This window comes from Tyto alba, unplaced genomic scaffold (assembly GCF_018691265.1).
Source record: "Tyto alba isolate M040663 unplaced genomic scaffold, T.alba_DEE_v4.0 Super-Scaffold_21, whole genome shotgun sequence".
Taxonomy (NCBI): Eukaryota; Metazoa; Chordata; class Aves; order Strigiformes; family Tytonidae; genus Tyto; species Tyto alba.
Window position 1 is genome coordinate 6,724,159 of NW_024881295.1, and position 20,022 is coordinate 6,744,180.

The 20,022-nt window shown below is 39.6% G+C and overlaps 1 protein-coding gene across 1 annotated transcript; it reads right to left on the reverse strand.

The window, feature by feature from the left end:
- Positions 1–12,646: 12,646 nt before the first annotated feature.
- UPK3A (uroplakin 3A) lies at positions 12,647–19,460 on the reverse strand. Its single transcript, XM_032986455.2, has 6 exons — positions 19,392–19,460; positions 18,398–18,553; positions 15,486–15,765; positions 14,185–14,267; positions 13,593–13,725; positions 12,647–12,734 (listed from the first exon to the last, which is right to left on the reverse strand). The coding sequence occupies exons 1-6, from the start codon at positions 19,444–19,446 to the stop codon at positions 12,647–12,649; spliced, it is 795 nt and encodes a 264-aa protein (XP_032842346.2). The 5' UTR covers positions 19,447–19,460.
- Positions 19,461–20,022: the final 562 nt, after the last annotated feature.

The window sequence follows — 20,022 nt, forward strand, 5'->3', positions numbered from 1 at the left end:
AAACAGTAATGAATATTGTTTTAATAGAAGAAGACTGAAAAGGGCAGGAACATGTGATATAAGTAATTTTAAAAATCTAGATGAAATCCCTCCACAGGATTCAATTTATGTTTGTTCAGAGGAAGGAGTTTTGGAAACATAATTTGGGTTAGATTTGTCACTATTTCTTATCCTGCTAGAAAATGTTTGTTTTACTTTCAAACTTACCCTAAATCTGTACCTGTGCTTTGGAGTTTGTCCTAAATATATTCACTCAATCCATTTTTAGATTATCCATTTAAATGGAGCCCCTTTCACCACTCTACCAGCAAGACACTTTAAGAGTCTGGTATAAAGCCATCCATCATAAGAAAGACTCCTACAGACTTTAGTGTGTTTGCAATTAGGCTGTAAATCTCACACCCATAAAATTGGAAACTGTTATTTGTAATGTTTGGCAAAAGGGGGAGCTTTGTGAAGCTAATGCATTACATTCAGGGTAGAATTTAGACTTACTTGAGATGGTGCAACATAAAAAACAATGTATAACCTAGTCCCATAGTAATACATGAGCACTGAGTGTTCAGATATCAGTTTGTGACTGTAGAACAAGAAAACATTTCTCTGATTTTAAGAATGAACTGGCTCTGTTACTATCTGTTCTGCTGTATTTTTTTTTAAGTTATTACCTGTGGACTAGTTGTTCCTATAATTCTCTAGTACATCTCCTAGTTCTACATAAGGATTGAATGCAATCAGGAAAATATGTTTTAGTTTTAGGCAAATAGGTAACCCCCATCCACCACAAAACCTTGTATGTTCCTATCATCAGTACTATTGTAAGAGTAATTATTTTAAGAGGTAAAAGCTTCAAAACAAGTTAAATGAAACAACAATACTATTATTTCTCTTGGCTGATGCAATATGTTTTAAATTATGATGACTTAAGGACGTGATTGTGGAAAAGCCCTACCTAACAGCTTATAACTTGATAGTTCTCATCAATGTCCATGTAAAGAAAAAAAGTTCCCTAGCTGATATAACACAAGACACTGTGATTCTTCCTAGAAATATATTTATATAGTAGAAAATTCTGTACAAGGTGATCTGATTCATGTCCATCTCAGCTTGCAAAGAACAGCAGGAAACAAAAGTGTTAACTGTGCAATTGGAGGAGTACAACAAAATATACTATACTATGAAAGTGTTAGTTCGGGATGTAACACAAATTGTAGTCAGGTGCATCAGGAAGAGGTGGTTGTACTAAGGTGTCAGGTGTTATGTCCCTCCCAGCGTAGGGAAAAGCATAATCTGACCGGTGACTCTGTCAGGATGGTGCTGTCAGGTCTGGAAGGGGCTCCTGCACAGTGATAACTTAGTGTAATTGTGCATTTTAATGATAAAAATAAAGAACAGACATGTATAGACAGATCTATTCTGATTTCAGGATGCAGGGGTGGGGGGGTGACTGGTGACCAATACCCCAGAAAGGACTGGCTTAAACACGAGGACAAGTGGTGTTGCACCAGTAAATGATTAACATTGCCTTTGGCATGATCCCAGAGTCTTCCTACACAGTGATGATTTCAGCAGTAGGTACCTCGGTGTAGTACACTGAAGGTGACTGTAGACTGTTGTGGCTGTGTTCTTAGTTAAAGTGTGCCTGGGAATCCTACTGGGAAACAAGCAGAAGACATTGATGTCTGAAATGATCTGAGTGGTTTTCATTCAGTTTGTGGTAGACGGCAAGCTGTGTGCAAGAAAGCTGTCAAACTATAACAAGCTCTTAAATCCTTTGAAGCACCAAGGTGTGATGGACACAGACATTGAACTAACCTTTTCTATATAAAGGCAATCTGCTATAAATCGTGTATGAGGAAGACACTTTGATTGCCTTGACTTTCAACTTAAACAAGGTGTTTTGATGTTCATTGACACCTTTCAAGTTCTTTTCTTTTCCCCTTGTGAAAACAGATTTCTGATTAAAATAATATCTTTTACTAGAATTCTGTGTGTTGAAAAGTCTTTTTCCAGTACTTGGCTGCTTAAAACTAGGTTCAGGCTCAAACTCTTAATTATACCGGAGTTTACAAGTGATACAAGAACATGTAGAATTCACACCATCATATTCTCTTGTAATTGCCTCATGTGCTATCACTAATGCATGAATCTTTACTGACATTTTAGCTGAGAAACCCTCTCCCTCAGCCAAATTTTGAGATAAACCCTAGGGTTCTCCTGCAGCTGCCAAGAGTAGATCCGCCATTTCATCGAGACTGCAGTGATGTTCTTCTCTGGGACTAGTCCTTGTGCGCTTTAGCTGGGTTCTAGCCAACGTTGTGTTGATGCCAGGGGGTGGGAGGAATTGTATATTGATAAACTGATTCCAATTGTGCATAATCCTTCAAACCTTAGGCAAATCTCAGTGGGGATGTTTCCTGAGAAAGGATACAGTCCTGAATACATTCTGCTGCTAAGATATGCTTGTGCAAATGCAGAGAAAACAGACAGGCTTCAATGGATTTGGCTTGGATTATGCTGCTGAGCGTGGAACAGAATCTATCCCAAAGTTACTCATGCCATTAAGGAAATAACAATCCATTGTATTTAAATAACTCCTTTCACCCAGAAAGAATTTACCATGTTTTGAAGAAAATATATATCATTCTCCAAAGTCATGATACAAGATCTATTAAAAAAAAAATAATCAGTGACTAACTGAATTCAGCTGTTGCTTCATTTTAGCCATAAAGCACCACATGACTAAGTGCAATAATTAAATTACATGGATCTTGTTTACGAATACTAGCCTGTGGATAGATGAGGAAACAAAGCATTACACTCAGAAATACCAGACTCCTAGAATATAATACCATCTCTGTCTCTCATTAAAATCACAAACAAAACTATTCAGGTGAATTAATTCAGGTGAGTAGAAATGCCAAACCTACATGCCACAGCCATATACCTCTGTATCCACTTTTAGTCTTGAATCTGTTGACACAGAACTGGAGTGGTAAACAACTTTACTTTTTGCCTTCTTTCATCATGAGAAAGCTAATCCTAGTGCTTTTAAACCTCCAGATCTCTACTGCTGAATTCTGCTTGGACTGGGGAAAATGGTTATATGGCAGCACATTCTTTTCCCAAGCTTACTCTTGCAAGCTACCTAGAAGAAAGAAGTTCCTGTATTCAGGCCAAATTAACTTTGTTATTAGGAAAGTACAAGGGGTTTTTTTATGATTTCTTTTTTGTCACATATGATGTCATCTCAGTCCTTTTGTGTTCTTCAGTGCATTTGCTGCTATTATGCATTTTGAAAGATCAATATGCCTCATAGCTGGATGTATCCAGCATAAGTCAATTGAATAGTATTAATGTTTTAATACTGTCGGAAGCAACCATGAAAATGATTGTACGAGTTCTTTTAAATATATGCTAGAATTTCTTCATCTTGCTAGTTAATTTGACATCGGTAGAAATACTTCAGATCTACTTTCTTAGAATTTGGTTGTATGTGAAATCTATAATGCACACAAATGTCTCTTACAAATAATTATTTTCAATGGAAATAAATGATAGCTTCTAATACAGCTGTCTATACAGCTATAGACAGACAGAGAACTAGGTATGTAAGGACTGCTACAGAATATAACACTAAGTATTGTTGTTTCCTGGTCCACTAGATTTCAATTACTCAGTTACAACATATTCTTTAACAACCCCCCAAATAGTTTTTTGGTGTATATTATGGTATAAAACCCAAATGTTATCTGTTACTGCTGAGATGACAAAAGGGCACCTACAGACATTGTGTAAACTGAACAGCCCTTCCTACTGCAAGGCGCAGTGGTGGAAGTAGCCCAGCTTGTCAATCAATCGAGAGGCGGTTCTGGGGCTGTTGAGTTGACATCACAGGAGAGTGGGAGAGGTTTGTATTCAATAAATAGAAGCAAAGAAGGAAGATACAAAAAAAGGAAAAGAGAAGATGCTGATGCACGTACTCTTTAAGACAATACTTTTTATCATGTGTAGATCTTCAATGAAAAACTTAGATTTGATATTAAATGCTGAAGATGGTTGACTTATTCAGAAATTAACAAATTTTTGTTCAATAATTCACAGTAAATGATACTCAGACAACAGATCAATGTCATAGCAGAAACCAGAATCCCATTTGGTTTTAAAATGAAACAAATTCAGTGTGAGCGAAAGCATTTGCTTTCAAGATGCCACAGTCTCATGAATAAGATGATCCAAAATTCTCAAGTCAAAAATCTGACCAGGAAATGCATTCATGGAAAATAAAAGACAAGACAAATATGGGTAAAAGATCCTGCAGTTCCCCGGTCACTACTTCATGACTGGAGGAAACTTGAGCTGTTTGTGCAGTTTGTAGGGAAGAACTATAATATTCTGCTAGAAGTGTAACATCCATTTTCTTTTTCCAAATATTGTGCACTGTTTATAGAAAGAAGGGATTAGGAATCTTGTCCTGGAAGGAACCAGGTCTGTTGCAAGAAGACTGATAGAATGAGGTCCTTATCAAATATGAGAAAACAACACATTACCTCCCTGATCAGAAGTGTATTCTGTCAGTTTTCTTTATCACACTTGGAAGATAGTTATCAATCAGCCAAGACGTGGCAAATCCAGCTGGTATTCAGGAAGTTTTTTCTAAACATGATACATTCAAGTGTCTAGGGAGGCTTTCTACATTATCCTTTACATCCAGCTTTGAGTTAGAGTGGTAATGCAGATAATATAGTAAACTTTGTTAGAGAAAATAAGTCATGTTTTCTGGCATCTCTGAGTGGTTTTTTAATGTTAGAAGGCTTGAGGAAGAAGTGATAGCAAATAACTTCAGCCTTCAAATACTGACTGGGGCATGGGAAGCAATAGTATAGATTTATATAATAGAGCTATATAGAAAGAAAACCGAAAATAAAAATCAGACATTTTAGACTTACTTATCAATGTTACTAGATCTTGGCTAGGTCTAGAGCTGTGCAGAAAAAGCATTAGTTGAAAATGTTGGTGCTGGAGGATGAGGAAATTAATAATGGTAAATGATGTGCTATTGTTTGCAGTCAAATAGAACATAATGTCACAGGATGGGAGCATAAAACTAGTGCCCTCACCAGATAACTCCTAAATACTTATGTTCTGCTAAGGCAAATTCATCTGGGACTGTTAACACTTGTTGGCAGCATTAACAACATTGTAGTTATGCATCACAGTATGCCCAATTGCAAAACAGCAGTATATGATGCTAATATGTTACCAAAAGAAAGTCGTGAGGAATTTGCAACCTGATACAAGATGAGACAACAAACCCACAGAGGAAGGGAATGCTTGGATAATTTTGATACTTTATTAACAACACACCAGCAAATTTAAGCTTGATGATCTTTCATTGCAAAGTGTTTTGTAGTTTTACTCTATAAATCTTTCATGCCTGGGAAGCTGCTGTCCAATGCATTCTAATGGTGCCAACAAGGAATACCTACCACATTGCACCCCAATCTACAATACTCTTTGAAGGGCCTCTGTAAGAAAAGTTGTTTTGTGCAGGTTTTTTGGTACTGTTTTCTAATGCAAAGCCTTCCACTCAGTGTCACTGAGCAGATAAATACATTGAGCCAGCAACTGGTCTGATTGGCAGATCCGGATGGCCATGGTTTATTCTGATTGTTCTACTTTTCCAGGTCGACTCTCATCCTCCCAGATTCAGAGCAACTTTTAATTGTGTGGTTCAATGTCATATCTCTCAGGAAAGCAAAAAAGTTTGTGTAGATATAACATCTGGAATACCCATGGCATTGGCAAAGTTTGTTCATGCATTTTAACTTCAAGACATAAGACCATGGCTTAAAATCACCCGTATGATGTCAGACCAAAGGACACTCACAGTAATTGCGAACTCAGTGTGTCGATACTGCCATCCTTTTTCTGTCAATAAATCCTAATGGTCTTAGTATAGAGGTTCTTGCTGTAAACCTCCCTCTAGAACAAGGAACCAGAACAAGTTCAGTTTAACCATTCAGAAGCCTATCCATGGATTTATATAAATATGAAGGGGGAGAAACTTTACCTAGCATTCAGCATACACCAAACTAATTTTTAATCCAAACAATTTCAAAATTTATTTATGCATTGACTCACCTACCATGAAAGCTGAATCACTCTGTTAGAGATAGCTGTATGCATGAGACATGATCACTCTTCAGTTCAGTTATTTTGCTTAGATAGGCACATAGCCCCTGCAGGCAAATATTGAAGAGGTCAGAGCATTTCTTCAAGGAGCACTGGCAATACTAGGATTGAAAGTTATCATACTTGACTTTGTCAGGGTCAGAACTGGCAATAAATCATATATGGAGGCAAGTGCATTTTACCAAGCATAGCCAAAGAAGGCTTGAATGCCATTTAAAAACCATTTGAAAGTTGGTCATTCTGCTGAGACTTTTGCCAGTGAAAGTAAAAGATGGTGTTAATTACAGGAGAGGATGTGTAATATATGTGCCATATATTACATAATATTGCTCAAATGAGAATGGCTTGCAACTCAAACTTGTCTCCCAAACAAAGCAGCCAGCTGATTATAATAATTGTTGGTTACAGTTTCAGCTATACATGAAAGAATTGCCAGCCTGTTACTATTTTTCAGTCAGATAATATCCTGCATACTTTTCTCTTCAGTACAGATAAACATTAAGCTTACCCAGGCAGATATTGTAAGAAAGGCCAAGGTGCAGGAAGAGAAGGGAGTGAGAAGACAGCTGCTTACTTAAGGCCAAGACCTCATTTCGATGGTTGATTAGGATTTAGATTTGGGGGGATGTTGGTGCCATACTGTTACACTTTCTCTGTAGTTGCTAAATTACTTGATTTCTCATCGGTCTGTGACCTCGCAAAGACAGAACTAAACTGTAACCGAAGAACTAGTGCCAAGAGTTCAGTAGCACGCTGTTATAGTTCATATTGCAATAGCACTTGGACTTTTTCCCAGAAGTAGACCCACGTGTCTAAATAGAAGAAAAATACACCAGGGTGTCTCTGAAACAACAGCCTATATATGCAGTTACAGCCAGAATTCCCAAATAATTTCCAAACTTTGAAAAAGAATAGAAACATTTTAAATAAATTTAAAGAACAGAAATCTAGTAATAAGGCTGTATATATTGCCGCGACCAATGTCTTCCATCTTAGTCCTGTTTCCAAACATTAGATGGTAGTTCAAGTCAAAGTGGGAATTCACCAGTGAGTGATAGACCTTAACATTCTGCATGCATTACTATATTGGCTGGAGTGACACAGGCACAGACTAAGCAGTAGTAGCAGGAAAATATACGCAAAGAGCAGTTGTAGCCATGAAGATGGCTCAGTGCAGTTACAAGAGTGGCAGAGCTACACTTGGAAGTCGATACTTTTCTAAGAAAGTAGCGTACAAGAAAAACAAAAAAAAATACAAACAAACAAATACTCAGTGGGATTTTCACATTTCACTTTTAAAACCATAAGGAAATAAGAGCTCCAGAGTGCTCAGACTGCTTCAAAAATCATGCTAGAGATTTTTGAATACTTAATTTCTAGAGCAAGTTTTCCTCTCACAGGCAAACTTGTACTCTGTTGTCTGATTGTTTTTCTTTCCTGAGCAAGCCTGTAAATTTTTATAGTAGCAAATGTCAGGTTTCTTGCTCCTTAGCAAAAGCATCCAGTACTATATCAATGCTCAGTACCATTAGGCATCGATAAATGCCTTTGGTCCTTATCTGGAGGTAGGTTTCCTGATCACAGCTAACCAGATCTATCACAAATATCAATAAAAAGTACTGTGACTGCTTTACAGTATGGCTCTCACTAGCACCCTTTTCCTCAGATTCATTCTCTGGTTCCAAATATATCCAGCAAGTGATCTGCATTTATGCCCAAGCTAAACAAAAGCAAAGCTAATTTGGGAAACTGGCCATGGTTCTTTCAGCATCTAAACAACTTAATGCTATAGGCCCAACTTAACTGAAAAAGAGTATTAGTCATGCATTTGTCAGGTTCCCAGCCCAGTTCTTATACTACTGAGTATAATACAAAGTTTCTTACCAAGAGCTTCTGAGAATGCTAATTTTCTGTAGTCTGCCCCGAAGCATTACCTATTACAATCAAATGAGCTGCTTCCTCCTTTATTTAAGAAGGTATTTCTTTTAAAGTCTCTAATGATACTAATGACTAGTCAAATAATCTGCAGAATCACTTGTTGAATAAAAGACAGGTAGTTCTGAAGGAAATTACAGAATAGTTTGAGTTGGAAGGAACCTTAAAGATCATCCAATTCCACCCCCCCTGCCCCGGGCAGGGCCCCCTTCCCCCAGCCCACGGTGCTCCAAGCCCCGTCCAACCTGGCCTTGAACCCTTCCAGGGAGGGGGCACCCACAGCTGCTCTGGGCAACCTCTGCCAGTATCTCACCACCCTCACAGTAAATGATTTCTTCCTTATATCTAATCTAAATCTACCTCTAAATGACCTCTTCCCTCACCCTGCCCCTGTATTAATTTTGATTAATTATGCATTTTTCCTGGTGAAAGTAGAGCAGAAAAGACTTATTGGAAGATGCAGAGGGTATTATCTTCATTAACACTCCATGTTCAAGAAATACAACATAACATCTCTCCCTATTCACATCTTTCCATTTTTGTGCTCATTTATCCTCCATTAAAAAGCTATTTTTATTTGGTATGCTACAGTTTAACAATATGCTTATAAAAGCCTCACAAAAGTTATTACAGATGGCACAGAAAATCTTTTAGTCAACTCAAGACTCACATAGCCATGTTTTAGCAGCGGACAGCCCCAAGACCAAACCAACCACACAAATCTTGTCTAGCTCTCACTCTTTTTCCCACTTTTCTTCCACATCCAAGCTCAGGCAGCTCTGCAGACAAGTTGGGTCACATGGACAACCTCAGCTTTCAACTGTTCTAAATCTTAGTGCAGTCAGTCCATCTGCTAAACAAGACTAAAACAGCATTTCTGCCAGGGCCTCAGCTAACAGTGTACTGGAATGAGTGATGCAGAGAGAATTAAATGCAGTTTGCTTTTCAGTCCTGGAATCCAGGCATTTGAAGCTTAACGAAGAATACAGGTGAAAATATGTACAACTTCATCCCAGCACTAGTTTTTCCACAGCACAGTCTGCATTATTTATTATTTTCTGCCCAGAGAAATACCAGAACCCAAGTAAAAAATATCAGAAATGGAGTATACAACTATATTCTTGGCAACTTAATGCTACTATGGTTACATTCATCTCAGTGCAGACCAGCAGGCATAGGTCAAAGTCTTCTTAGAGCTTGTCTTGAAAAGATATCTCAAGTTCAACTTGCTCACAGCCATCACACATAACATGGATAAAACCTAAGCACAACCTTGAAGCACTTGCAATCAGCATTTTTCAATATATTTTTCAGGGCCATTGAAGGAATGACAAGTATGATTCAGTGCCCAAAGCAACAGCTAAGAATATATGAGCAATACCTAGAAAACACCTAGCAAAATTCACTTTTTGGTTTTGTCTCATTTCTGTTGATACTTTTAACGTAAATACATGTGTCATGGTTTAAACCCAGCTGGCAGCTAAACACACAGCTGCTCACTCACCCTCCCCCACCCAGGGGGGTGTGGGAGAGAATTGAAGGAGAAAAGGGAGACTCATAGGTTGAGATAAAACCATTTTAATGATAAAAATAAAACAAAACAATAATAAGAGAAAATACAAATGAGTAATGCCCCCCCCCCTTTCTGTTTCTTAAGTCTAACTAATAAAGAAATGCTGTTAATCATTGATACCTTACATTTCTTCTCTGTGACCAGGATAAGAATCAAGACATACCTCTGATACAGTCCAAACAGGAATTTCCATACCCTTTCTTCAGTGAGAACTCAAAAGCAGAGCAGAAAGAATTCAGTACTTAGATCAATGGAAATACCATATGCAGAAGCAAAAGTAGTTGTGACCCCGTTCTGATATTTATCACAACTGTCGTTTTGAGTGGGCACGGTCCTGAAATACAGCTCACAGCATAACGAATGGGTACTGACATCCAGGATCTTGTGAAAAGCTAAAGCTGCTTGATGCATAGTTCCCCCTATCTAAAAGCAGGGTTGCATAGAAAAAGTAGTTTGAGCTGTCATTTGCAACAAAATATTTCAACAGCAAATTTTGATAAAAATCATAATATGTTAGAGTTTCTCTTCCTTCTCATGTTCTTTGAGAAAGACTTGTCCCAAGATCTGAAGCTGCTGAAAGGCAGAATTCTTTTTCACATAAACTTTATGAACACCAGGGAAATTCTGAAAAGCTAAAGTGAAAAAACCCAAAGCCTGTATGCATGGAAATATAGGATCAACTGAGACAGTCAGTTCTTCTGGAGGAGAAAAAACCCAACCATCCAAACAAACAAAAGCCACCCTAAAAATAATGCATTCTGGATAATCCCATAAAGAAATATAGTGAAGATATTTTAAATTAAAGACTTAAGAGAAGCATAAGAAAAAAATACACAATATTCAGCTAGGCCCATTAGCAGGATGAAACAGACTAAAATCAGTTATCTGTTGAGTGAGAGACCAACTGCTTGATGTGAATGTCTTAATAGATACTGGCAGAAAACAGATTGGATTATTCTAGTGTTGTATTTTAAGTGACAGCTGTGTATGCTGACATACAGTCTCAAGCAACTCCTTTAAACAAAATGAAGGAGAACTTATTCCAGTCATAGAATTAACTGATGTCATCCAATATAATGCACTGACTGTCTACAGTTGAAAGGATACTTATTTGGCTTTAGTAATTTTACTGATCCTACTGTTAGATAGCTTGTTTTGCCGCTGGGTCCAGAGCAAGGAATTAGAGCCTTCTGTAGCAACTACTTTGGCTTTATACAGGAGGCAAAAACTCTAGGGATCTCTCACATGCTCTTGTGTTCAGCATTGCACACCGACAATCCATACTCCCTTTTTCTTCAAATATCCATTACTTCCAAGTTAGTACACAATACATGAATGAGAAAGCACCTCAGAATGCTGTTTGTATATTAGAAAATTACAGGGAAGGCACCAATGACCAAAAAACAGAAAAGTACCATTCTGGGTACTTCAGCACCCATTTCTAGTCAGAAGGTGCAGCACCCATCTCTCCCTTAGAATGCTTTTTCCCTTCTCCCTGCTAGCCCTTGTGTAGCTGAAACCGAGACAGTGAGCAGGCAAGGTCTAACATGCTGTCATTAGAATACCCAAACACTGGGAGCTCATGTACAAATCTTAGGCCTCAGTCCTGAAGTTTAAAATGCAAAATTTTGCAATCACCAAGCTACAGTTTCAACACTCCATCCAGCCAGTGTTTGACTTGACACAAAACTTTTTAATTTTCATAACTGGAAGGGAATGAGTCCCACTCACTAAAATAAGGATCAGTGCAAGATCATCCAGTCATGACAGTGACAGCAAACTACCTATGTCAAAACAGAATCCTTATTTATTTATAATGTGAGACAGTTTAACAAATTTACTGATAAACTAGGAGGACTTCAATGATAAGTGGCAGCTCTGTACTTATCATAAGTATGTGCTTGCTACCATATGACAGTTGCTTATACATACTCAAGAGGTATAAGGTAGGGCTTTGAAGGTGGATCTTCAAGTATTTTGTAGAGACAAAACTGTGTTTGGAAGTTGGCATCAACGGAAAAAAGCACTACATTAATCAGACCTGGTGCAGAGACTTATTTCTAGTCACTGTGAAACAAAGGAAGAAAATTAGCTCAAGAAAACCCACCGGTCCAGATACTAAGATGTGAAGCATGCAGGCTTGCAATTGCCTAAGGTAAAGGTGAGGAATGAGGCTAAGCCTGACAACACTGTCCCACTAAAGCAATCTCTCCCCTTCACTAGCCCACCAGCAAATTATATGGAGCTCTGAAAGAACACACCTCCTTTGAAGCCATTTTGTTAGCTTTTATCCCTGCAAAGCGGTTTGAGGGTAGAACTGAGATCAGAATTACTCTGCTACATACAGGCCAACTGGCATTCGCTTTCTCTTGGGGAAGGACAGGAAAAAAGGGAAGCCTTATGACACAAATAGTCACTAAAATCCTGAGAAAGCAGCAGCAGCTCCCTGTTATCTACATTTTAATCCCTAGTTTTCTCTAAGAGCATATTTTTCTCAAGCAGCTCATTTTTCATTATTCCTTGTCTGTTACTATAGAGAAAGGCCAAGATACAAATGGCTACATCATGCTCATCTGATTGTAGGAAGCAGATCAGAGGTCTGCAATAATGCTTACTCCAGATGATATATAAGTACTAGACAACCTCTGATCATACCACTGAAGTTTAAGGATCTTCTGAAGATTCTTTCTTCCGTCCACGCGTTGGATAGGTGCTATAAAAGGCAATTAACTAAATCAAATCTCATTTGGGCAAGACAAGATATCATGTATTGCAAATCTTCAAAAAAGTTGTCTTTATTTCATCTATGCTGCTTTTCTTCAGTTGCCTGGCTGTGTTCTATAGCATGTTTTGGACTAGTGTTGAGTAGAAGAAACAGTCCTGTAGCTCTAACACACGTAGCAATTCATTTGCATTTCCACCCTTGACTTTGAATCAGGTTGTTCACTCAGAGCTCAACTGTGGTCTCTGTTCACTTTGTTGAATGGTCTGAGACATGCCTCTTGTCTCTGCAGAAGACTTTTCTGATCCCCTGGTGGGCAAGTGAAAGGCTTTATTAAGTTCCAGTAGAGACTGAGTGGAACTTACTGTCACAACATTTTGGAAAGGCAAATTGATACTTAAATCATTTAGCAATAGGGAAGCCCGTAGATTTTTTTTTTCAAATAATCATTTGCAATGCAGCTTTTGCTTTCCACATCTTTACTCCAGGAGAGCCTGCCAGACCTGACTGAACAAAGAGCACTTGCATCATTTTCGAATGAATGGGTGTTAGCAGCTCTGATACCCATTTCTAAAATTTAGTTTATTCCCTCCAAAAGTTCAATTTAGAAATCAGTCAGGCCTCATTGATTTCCCAGGGCATAGGGCATAGAAGACTAGGGAACATGCATAGACTAGTTGAGTTATACAGCTTCAGTAAAGCCTCACTTATTAACTGAAAGGGGTAACTTATTCCTCCTGGGGAGGAGGCAAGTAAATTAAAATCAAGTTATTGATTAAGACATTTATGTAATCTTTACAAACGCCTGCAGTTGTTGGAAACGCCAGTTTCCAAACTCCTGAATAGATGGAAAGCTGCAATATGTAAGAAAGACTATACAGGCTTTAAATATGTGCAACACCTTTTTTTTTTTTTTTTTCCCCTCCAGTACTCCTTATTAAAGTCTGGCAGCTAGTAAGCTTAAGGCCGTGTAATAATTACAAGACATGCTGGATCTTAGGGAAGATTATGATCTTTTCCCATTATCAACTTCAAAATTTGGAGGACATCATCTGGTCTGTCATCTCAAACAAGACCAGCAACAGCGGCTTGGAGCCACAGGGAAGAAGGCCGATGACTGAGGGCTTAGGTACTCTTACTGGAAGCTGAAGGTGTAGCAATACTTACATGACAGCAGCAGACACAGAAGCAAGAAAGCCAGCAAGCAGAAGAAACACGAGAACACTTAGGATCGATGAAATGACAATCATGTCTCCACTCCTTCGACCAGGCCAGGTGTCAATTTTCAAGGGAAGTTTAACTAGAAAAGCATGAAAAAAATGTTCCTATGATCTATGTTTGACCATGAACACCCTCACCAAATAGGAGAAATCTGGTGATTTAGGAGAAACAAACTGATTATGTCTATTCCTAAAACCCTAAGACTCAGTGTCAACGTTTAGAGTTTATAAGCTTTCCTCAGCAGGTTGGCCAGTATGACAAATATGTGTATTACTGAGAAATGTCAACAGCACCACATACCACGACATGCATCAAATCTGAAACCACACATACAAACTTTACGGACAGAATCGTTTTGAAGTACACAAAAGAAGTAGAGACTTATTCCGTATTTAAGTCTGCTACTCCAGTATTAAAAGGTTGATGATAAAAATTTAGGAAAGGACTAGGTGTTGCTCACAGAGCAATAGTGTCCTATTTTAATAATGCGCTTGCAAGCACAGCTACTCAGAAGACCTGAGCAGAGCCACAGACTTACCTCTTCTGGTTTTGATTGGATCAGACCAGAGAGTTTGGTCTTTCATGATACCTTCAGTGCTATCTAGCAACACATATTTAAACCTGTGGGGAAAAAGTGTTAAGCTAAGTATTTTAAATTTGAGCATCCTTACAAGCATTTTTAAGATACTGGATTAGCTGGTCAGACTGCAGGTTTTGTCAAAGCATTAGATGGAGACAGTGAAAGGTAACTGACTATTTCCAGAGACCTCATAAAGAATGAATAGAATTAATCACAGAAAAGCATTCTGTGCTATGTCACGCATAGTTTGCACTTTGTTCTTGTGAGCCTTGGCAGATGATAGCTTTCCAACAACAGTTTTTCCCAACTTGCTATTCCCTGTTGTGAAGAGCCTCATTATTTAGGACAGCAAGTGGTTTTGATTTCCATATGGAAGTAGAAGATTTTGTCCAACAGTAGAGATCTTTGGCACTTCTCCTGCTAGAGGAGAGTATTTAAAAGACAGGCCAGCATTAGATTTGGCAAAGATTTTAAGTTTCCATCCTACAATAATCTGAGTTTTCAGAAATGTCCTGAAGAGACAAGACAGTTTTTGCAAAACTAAGAGCCCACATTATTTTGTTTCAGAAGCACATTAGGTCTCCACAGCAGATATGGCTCCATGTGACTGCCATTTGTACTATGGCTTTTAAATAGCTGGCAACAGAAAAACAAGTGTTTCGGGTAACGGCTGTCAGGGTGCCTGAATTCCCCAGAAGGCCAGCGTCTCCAGACAGGAGGGGTCAGGCAAGTCTGCAAGCCACCTGGCCCTCACTGTGAAGTCTCCAATAACATTAGGGGCTGCCTGGAGCTGGAGACCAAGGAGAATTTTGGCTCCCCAAAATCCTATCAAAACAAAACAAGCAGAGCCAGCTCCGTGACTGCAGTTTGGCAGAATCATCTAACACAAAATACATGGTGAATAACCTCAGCATAATTTTCCAGTCAAAATCCCTTTTTGCCAGTATTTTCTAATCGGATGCGGTCACTGGACAACCTACTCCAACATAGGTATCGATCCAGCAGTTCACACATGAATTTTCCTACTGGTCCCTGAATTTAACATGATAGAGCTCACTACTGCTAGGGCACTATATAGCACCATCTTCAGGGTGCTAGACCCAAGGCAAGCCATCTTTATAACTACCCTTGCAATGGAGCATTTCCTTTAGGGACTGGTAATTTACATCATACCATAACAGAGGAACATTACAGACCCAATGTAACTTCCTGTTGTGTTTTAAGAGCAGCAATCACCTTGTAAGAAATAAGAATTATACCTGTATGTTGTGTCTGGTGCAAGAGGTGGGTTACAGACAGCTAGGAAGTTTGGGTCATACAAACAAGTCACATCATCCCCAACTCTGAAGAGGTATTGTTTCAGGACATCAGAAACTTTGTTGACATCTCCTACATCAGCAAGTTTGGGAGGCGATGCACAATTGGGTACATTGAACAAGGCAGCTCTGTAAGGTCCAAGCTGCCCCCCACTTGTTTGTTGGAAGGTGCTGTTGAGTGGTTTGCTGCTGTTGTTGGTCACCAGGGAGCTTATTGCACTTGCTGCAGGAGAAATATTTTTTAACAAAGCTGTCAGAACTCTTTCAACTCTTTCCATGCACCCAATATTTACTTGGCAACTTGTTCTTCTACCCCAACACACTCAAAAGGGAAACTAAAAATCTGCTACTGGTCTGGCTGTGTAGTGATCCTACCCCTTCCTCCTTATTTGTTGATGAAGCTCTTTACTCTTGTCCCTCAGAAACTTTGAAGGATCCACAGTGTATCTCAGATCAATACTTTTTAGTAGCCATCCTTGGAAAATTCATCTTTTCCAAGGAGTATCTGATGGAGTAGGGAGGAGCGTGCCAAAGGCTGCTCTTCCCCCATGCCACACATGGCTCCGATGAACATGCAGTAAAGCCTGCCATTTCAGATTTCATACTATAGCCAAGACAGAATTCCTATAGTCACAACACTCCCATCTCCTGGAGCAGAAACCCTTAGACCTCACACAGCAACTGGACCTCCTAGAACCACACAGTATGCAGACCAATGTGTAGGGGCTGCATGAACAGATGCAGTATCTACATTTGTGGCCAGCCAGGCATACCTCTGCTTCTAGACAGCATGCCTCAGGAAATCTGAAAGTCCTCACAGCTTCAAGCAAAGCGTGAATCTGTGCCCAGCCCTACAGCATAGCTTGGAAACTCAGTTGCAGCTCTCAGCCCTTTCCTGCTGCAAAGTCAAGGCCCAAGTCCCAAAAGATGCTCCCAAGTTCTGCAACTTTGGGTTAAATATTTTTGGGGGGGGAGCCCCCTCCAGCTTCAACAACAAAGGAAGGCCAGTTTTTCAAAGCTGCAGTACACTGGAAACTACTTCAGTTTAAAAGTGTTCTGCTGTGCTCCTGGAGCAGAGCTCTTGCAACTGCTTGGTCATGAGAAGTTTTTAGCTGTAATCCAATACAAAATTAAACCTAGTTTAGAAGGGAGAAGTTTCTAGAACAGGTTAGAAATACAAGTTAAGGGTCAGTACTCAAGTTAGTTGAGCTCTGACACCCCTCTCTTCAATGGGAGCCAATAACATGAAAGCAAATACTAGCCAAGACCTGCTCTACTCTTAGGCTTACCTTCCCAGATTATAATACTTCTCACCGCTAGGTCTTCCTACTCTCCCAGTCTCCACTTCAATAACTCTTAGCCTGGCTCTGGTGAGCAAGTAAGAGCTGACACCTAAGCAAGTTCATTTTGTGGAGGGTTTTTTTGTTGGATTTTGTTTGGCTTTTTAAAACTTTACTAGGTAGATCAAGTTTGATAGCAACATTAACAAGAATACAGCTAGAAGTTACATTACTTCAGAAATTTGTTAGACCTTCAGATTTGTAGTATGCTGAACATAAGTTGTTAAGAATAAGTTTGCCTAAATTTTCCTTCTCCCTGCTCCAGGAGGCATCCAAGGGTGAGCCAATGCGCTTCTCTGCAGACCAGAGACAAATCCAAACAAAATTCCTCCCAGTCTGCCAAGTAACAAGTTTGCATCTGCTTGTCTTAAAAGCAGAAGAGAGGTCTCCATATATCTCTGTAGAGATTCACCCATCTGTGTAGGAAGATTTTGCCACAGAATCTGCAGAATATGGGGTGGTTGATGTAATTTCAAACATAAAACATCATATTTCCAGGTATAACTAAGTATCAGTAGCCTTTTATGTAATTATAATGCACTTATAGTCTTAGACATATAAAGATGTGCACTGCTGTCACGGATGTATCTCAGAAGGTTGTGCATTTACAATTGTCTGTGTTAGTTGTATGGGATGGTATCCCCAGTTATGGCTTCTGACCATCCAAGGCCTCCTCCTTCCACCTTGTCCAAAGTGGCAACAATCAGCAGTGGAAGTTTTAAGACTGTTTTGTCTGTTGGCCAGTTTCACCACTGCCCCCCTCAAATCTCTTCTTTGGGCCTCTCAGAAAAGAAGGCTGCATACAGCCTTCAGGAGAGAAAGCATGCTATAAGGAAGTAATTTATTTCTGTCAGCTTATGGAGTAGCTCTAGCTGGCATTTAAAACAGTCTGCAAGAACAGCAGGGAACAGAGAACGCAGCTCTTGGTCACTGCCAGCAGTGTTTTATTGCCAAGCAGTTATGAAATTAATTTTATGAATGAATCTGTGGGCCAGGCAGCTTTGACCACAAGTCTAGCATTACTTACCTTTGTCTACAAAAAAAAAAAAATTAGTCCTTGCAAGGGCTGGCTACCCTATGAAGCAAACGGCATCAGTTACCCAGTTTTTCTCAGCAGGCTTATACTTAGGGGAATTCAGATTTTTATACAAAATATTTGTGTTTAGACCAAGATAAGGTATCGGACTGTGGACTGCTTGGTTTCGTTAGCAAGATTCAGGCAAAGGTTTATAGATAATAGTGCTGCTCCACATCTACTGTAAGTCAGCTAACACAGTACTAACGCTTGCTTTCATTAATCAGCCCCATTGAGATGCTATGGTTATTTATATTATATTTTATAATAGTACCCTAGAGAAAACTGAGACCAGAGGCTCAGCTTGCACGTAACTTACAACCACACATTTTTCTCTTTTCCCCCATTCAGATCCACTCCCATCAAATTGTGAAGAATTGCATGCAATGGCACATCACATAGTTATCTTCCCCTAGAGGGGCAGAAAGCTGGATACTCACCCAATTCCTTCATTGCATACAAGTAGATGACATAAGATTTATTTGGACGCAGTGAACTGTCAAAGATACAGAAAGGTTTTTCTAGAGCAACTGTAGTAAGAGTGGGATTGTTTGTAGCAAACTGAGGGGCTGCAATCCGAGGCTTCAGGCTTTGATCTAGAAGAGAAAGTTGCCAAAAAAGCATATGAAGAATCTTTCTCCTCTCCTCTCCAGATGCAAGCTCTGACTCAAAGGGGAGGATCTGACAGTAACAGCAAACAACATTAAAGCATAGAAGGGAGATGTGAACTGCAGCTGAAGAGGAAATGGCCTACCTGTCCTGTGAAATTTTGAGATTTAGGGGTTTTGTTTTAATACAAAATGGGGAACCAAAGAATTTAGGGAGGGAAGTAAGAGATGTAGCTCTTCAAACATATGGGTCACATCACCTGAGAAGGACAAAGGCAAAACCTTGTTATAGGGGAGACTTGAACCTCTGTCTTTAGGGTCTCATGTACAGCCTGCCCCCTCCAGTGGCAGCGCCAGAAGCAGTACAGTCAGTTCTTGGATCCTTTAGCAGTAAGGAGCCTTAATAAGGTTTGTAAGACTGGACTTGTTAACATACAGAGTGAGAGATTTAGCAAAGCCTTACAGAAAGGAAAACTGTCTGGGGAAGGCACTGGAAAGAGCAAGTGTTATTAGAATGAAGTTTATGTAAGACAGTTCCCCCCTCCCCACACAAGCTCAACCCATCTCCAGTCTCCTGAAAAAAATTAACTAAAAATTAAAAGAGAGATTGAGCAGCTCTTCTTCCTTTCCACTGTCCCAGCTACAGTAGGGACACTTTAACAATCTCCCAGAAAAACATGTTTGAAGCACTAAACTCCCCTCCTGACGTAGGTCCTAGAGCAGAGAATTGACATCTAAGACAAAACAAAAAAACATAAGAGAAAGAGAAGAGATACATAAAGGAGCAACAAAAAAGGAGAAGAGCCTGCAGATAGATGCCCCTTACCTGCACACAACTGTCCCAAGCAGCAGAAGGCTAACACAACCCAACAGCTGCCCATGCTTGAACCCTCCAGAAACCTGCCACGAAATGAAAAGCAATGCTGGGAGGCAGCCCCCACAGACGAACTCCCACATCCACTTTCTTCCTAAAGTCAACCACACCTGCTCCTTTCCACAAGGTCCTTGTGGTTAGAAGCCACCCCTCCCCAGCACCTCCCTATATGCTTATTGCCCCTCCTGCTCAGGTGCGCCAATCCCCCAGCTACTATCTGCTCCCAGGTGAGGAAGGGTGTTGCAGCTTTGATTTCTGTCTGATACTGGGCACCAGTGTAGTTTTTAGCAGTCCTGTGGGGGTTGAGAATTTTTTCCTCATCTGTGTCTTTGATAGGTGGCTTTGTTCTTTACCTTCTTCTGTCTAAAATCTTTTGAAATCTCTCATGTAGGGAAAATTTGGAACCGCGTATCCAAACCCTACACCACAGATGGTTCTGATTCACAGCTCTAAATTTGGACAGCTTTAACAGAGGTTACAATTGCCTTCTGAATTGTGTTTCCTGGGTTACATTCTGTAAAACACAAGCCTTCTGCTTTTGGTTAACCCTAATGTGATTCAGAGCAACTACATGAAGAACAAA

Bases quoted from the DNA above. Each gene is read 5' to 3' on its own strand.
- UPK3A (XM_032986455.2), bottom strand. From the start codon at position 19,446: ATGGGCAGCTGTTGGGTTGTGTTAGCCTTCTGCTGCTTGGGACAGTTG. The intron at 15,766-18,397 runs GTGAGTATCCAG...TTTCTCCTGCAG, and splicing joins GTATGCAATGAAGGAATTGG to CAAGTGCAATAAGCTCCCTG. The intron at 14,268-15,485 runs GTATAATTCTTA...TTTTCCCCACAG, and splicing joins GCACCAGACACAACATACAG to GTTTAAATATGTGTTGCTAG.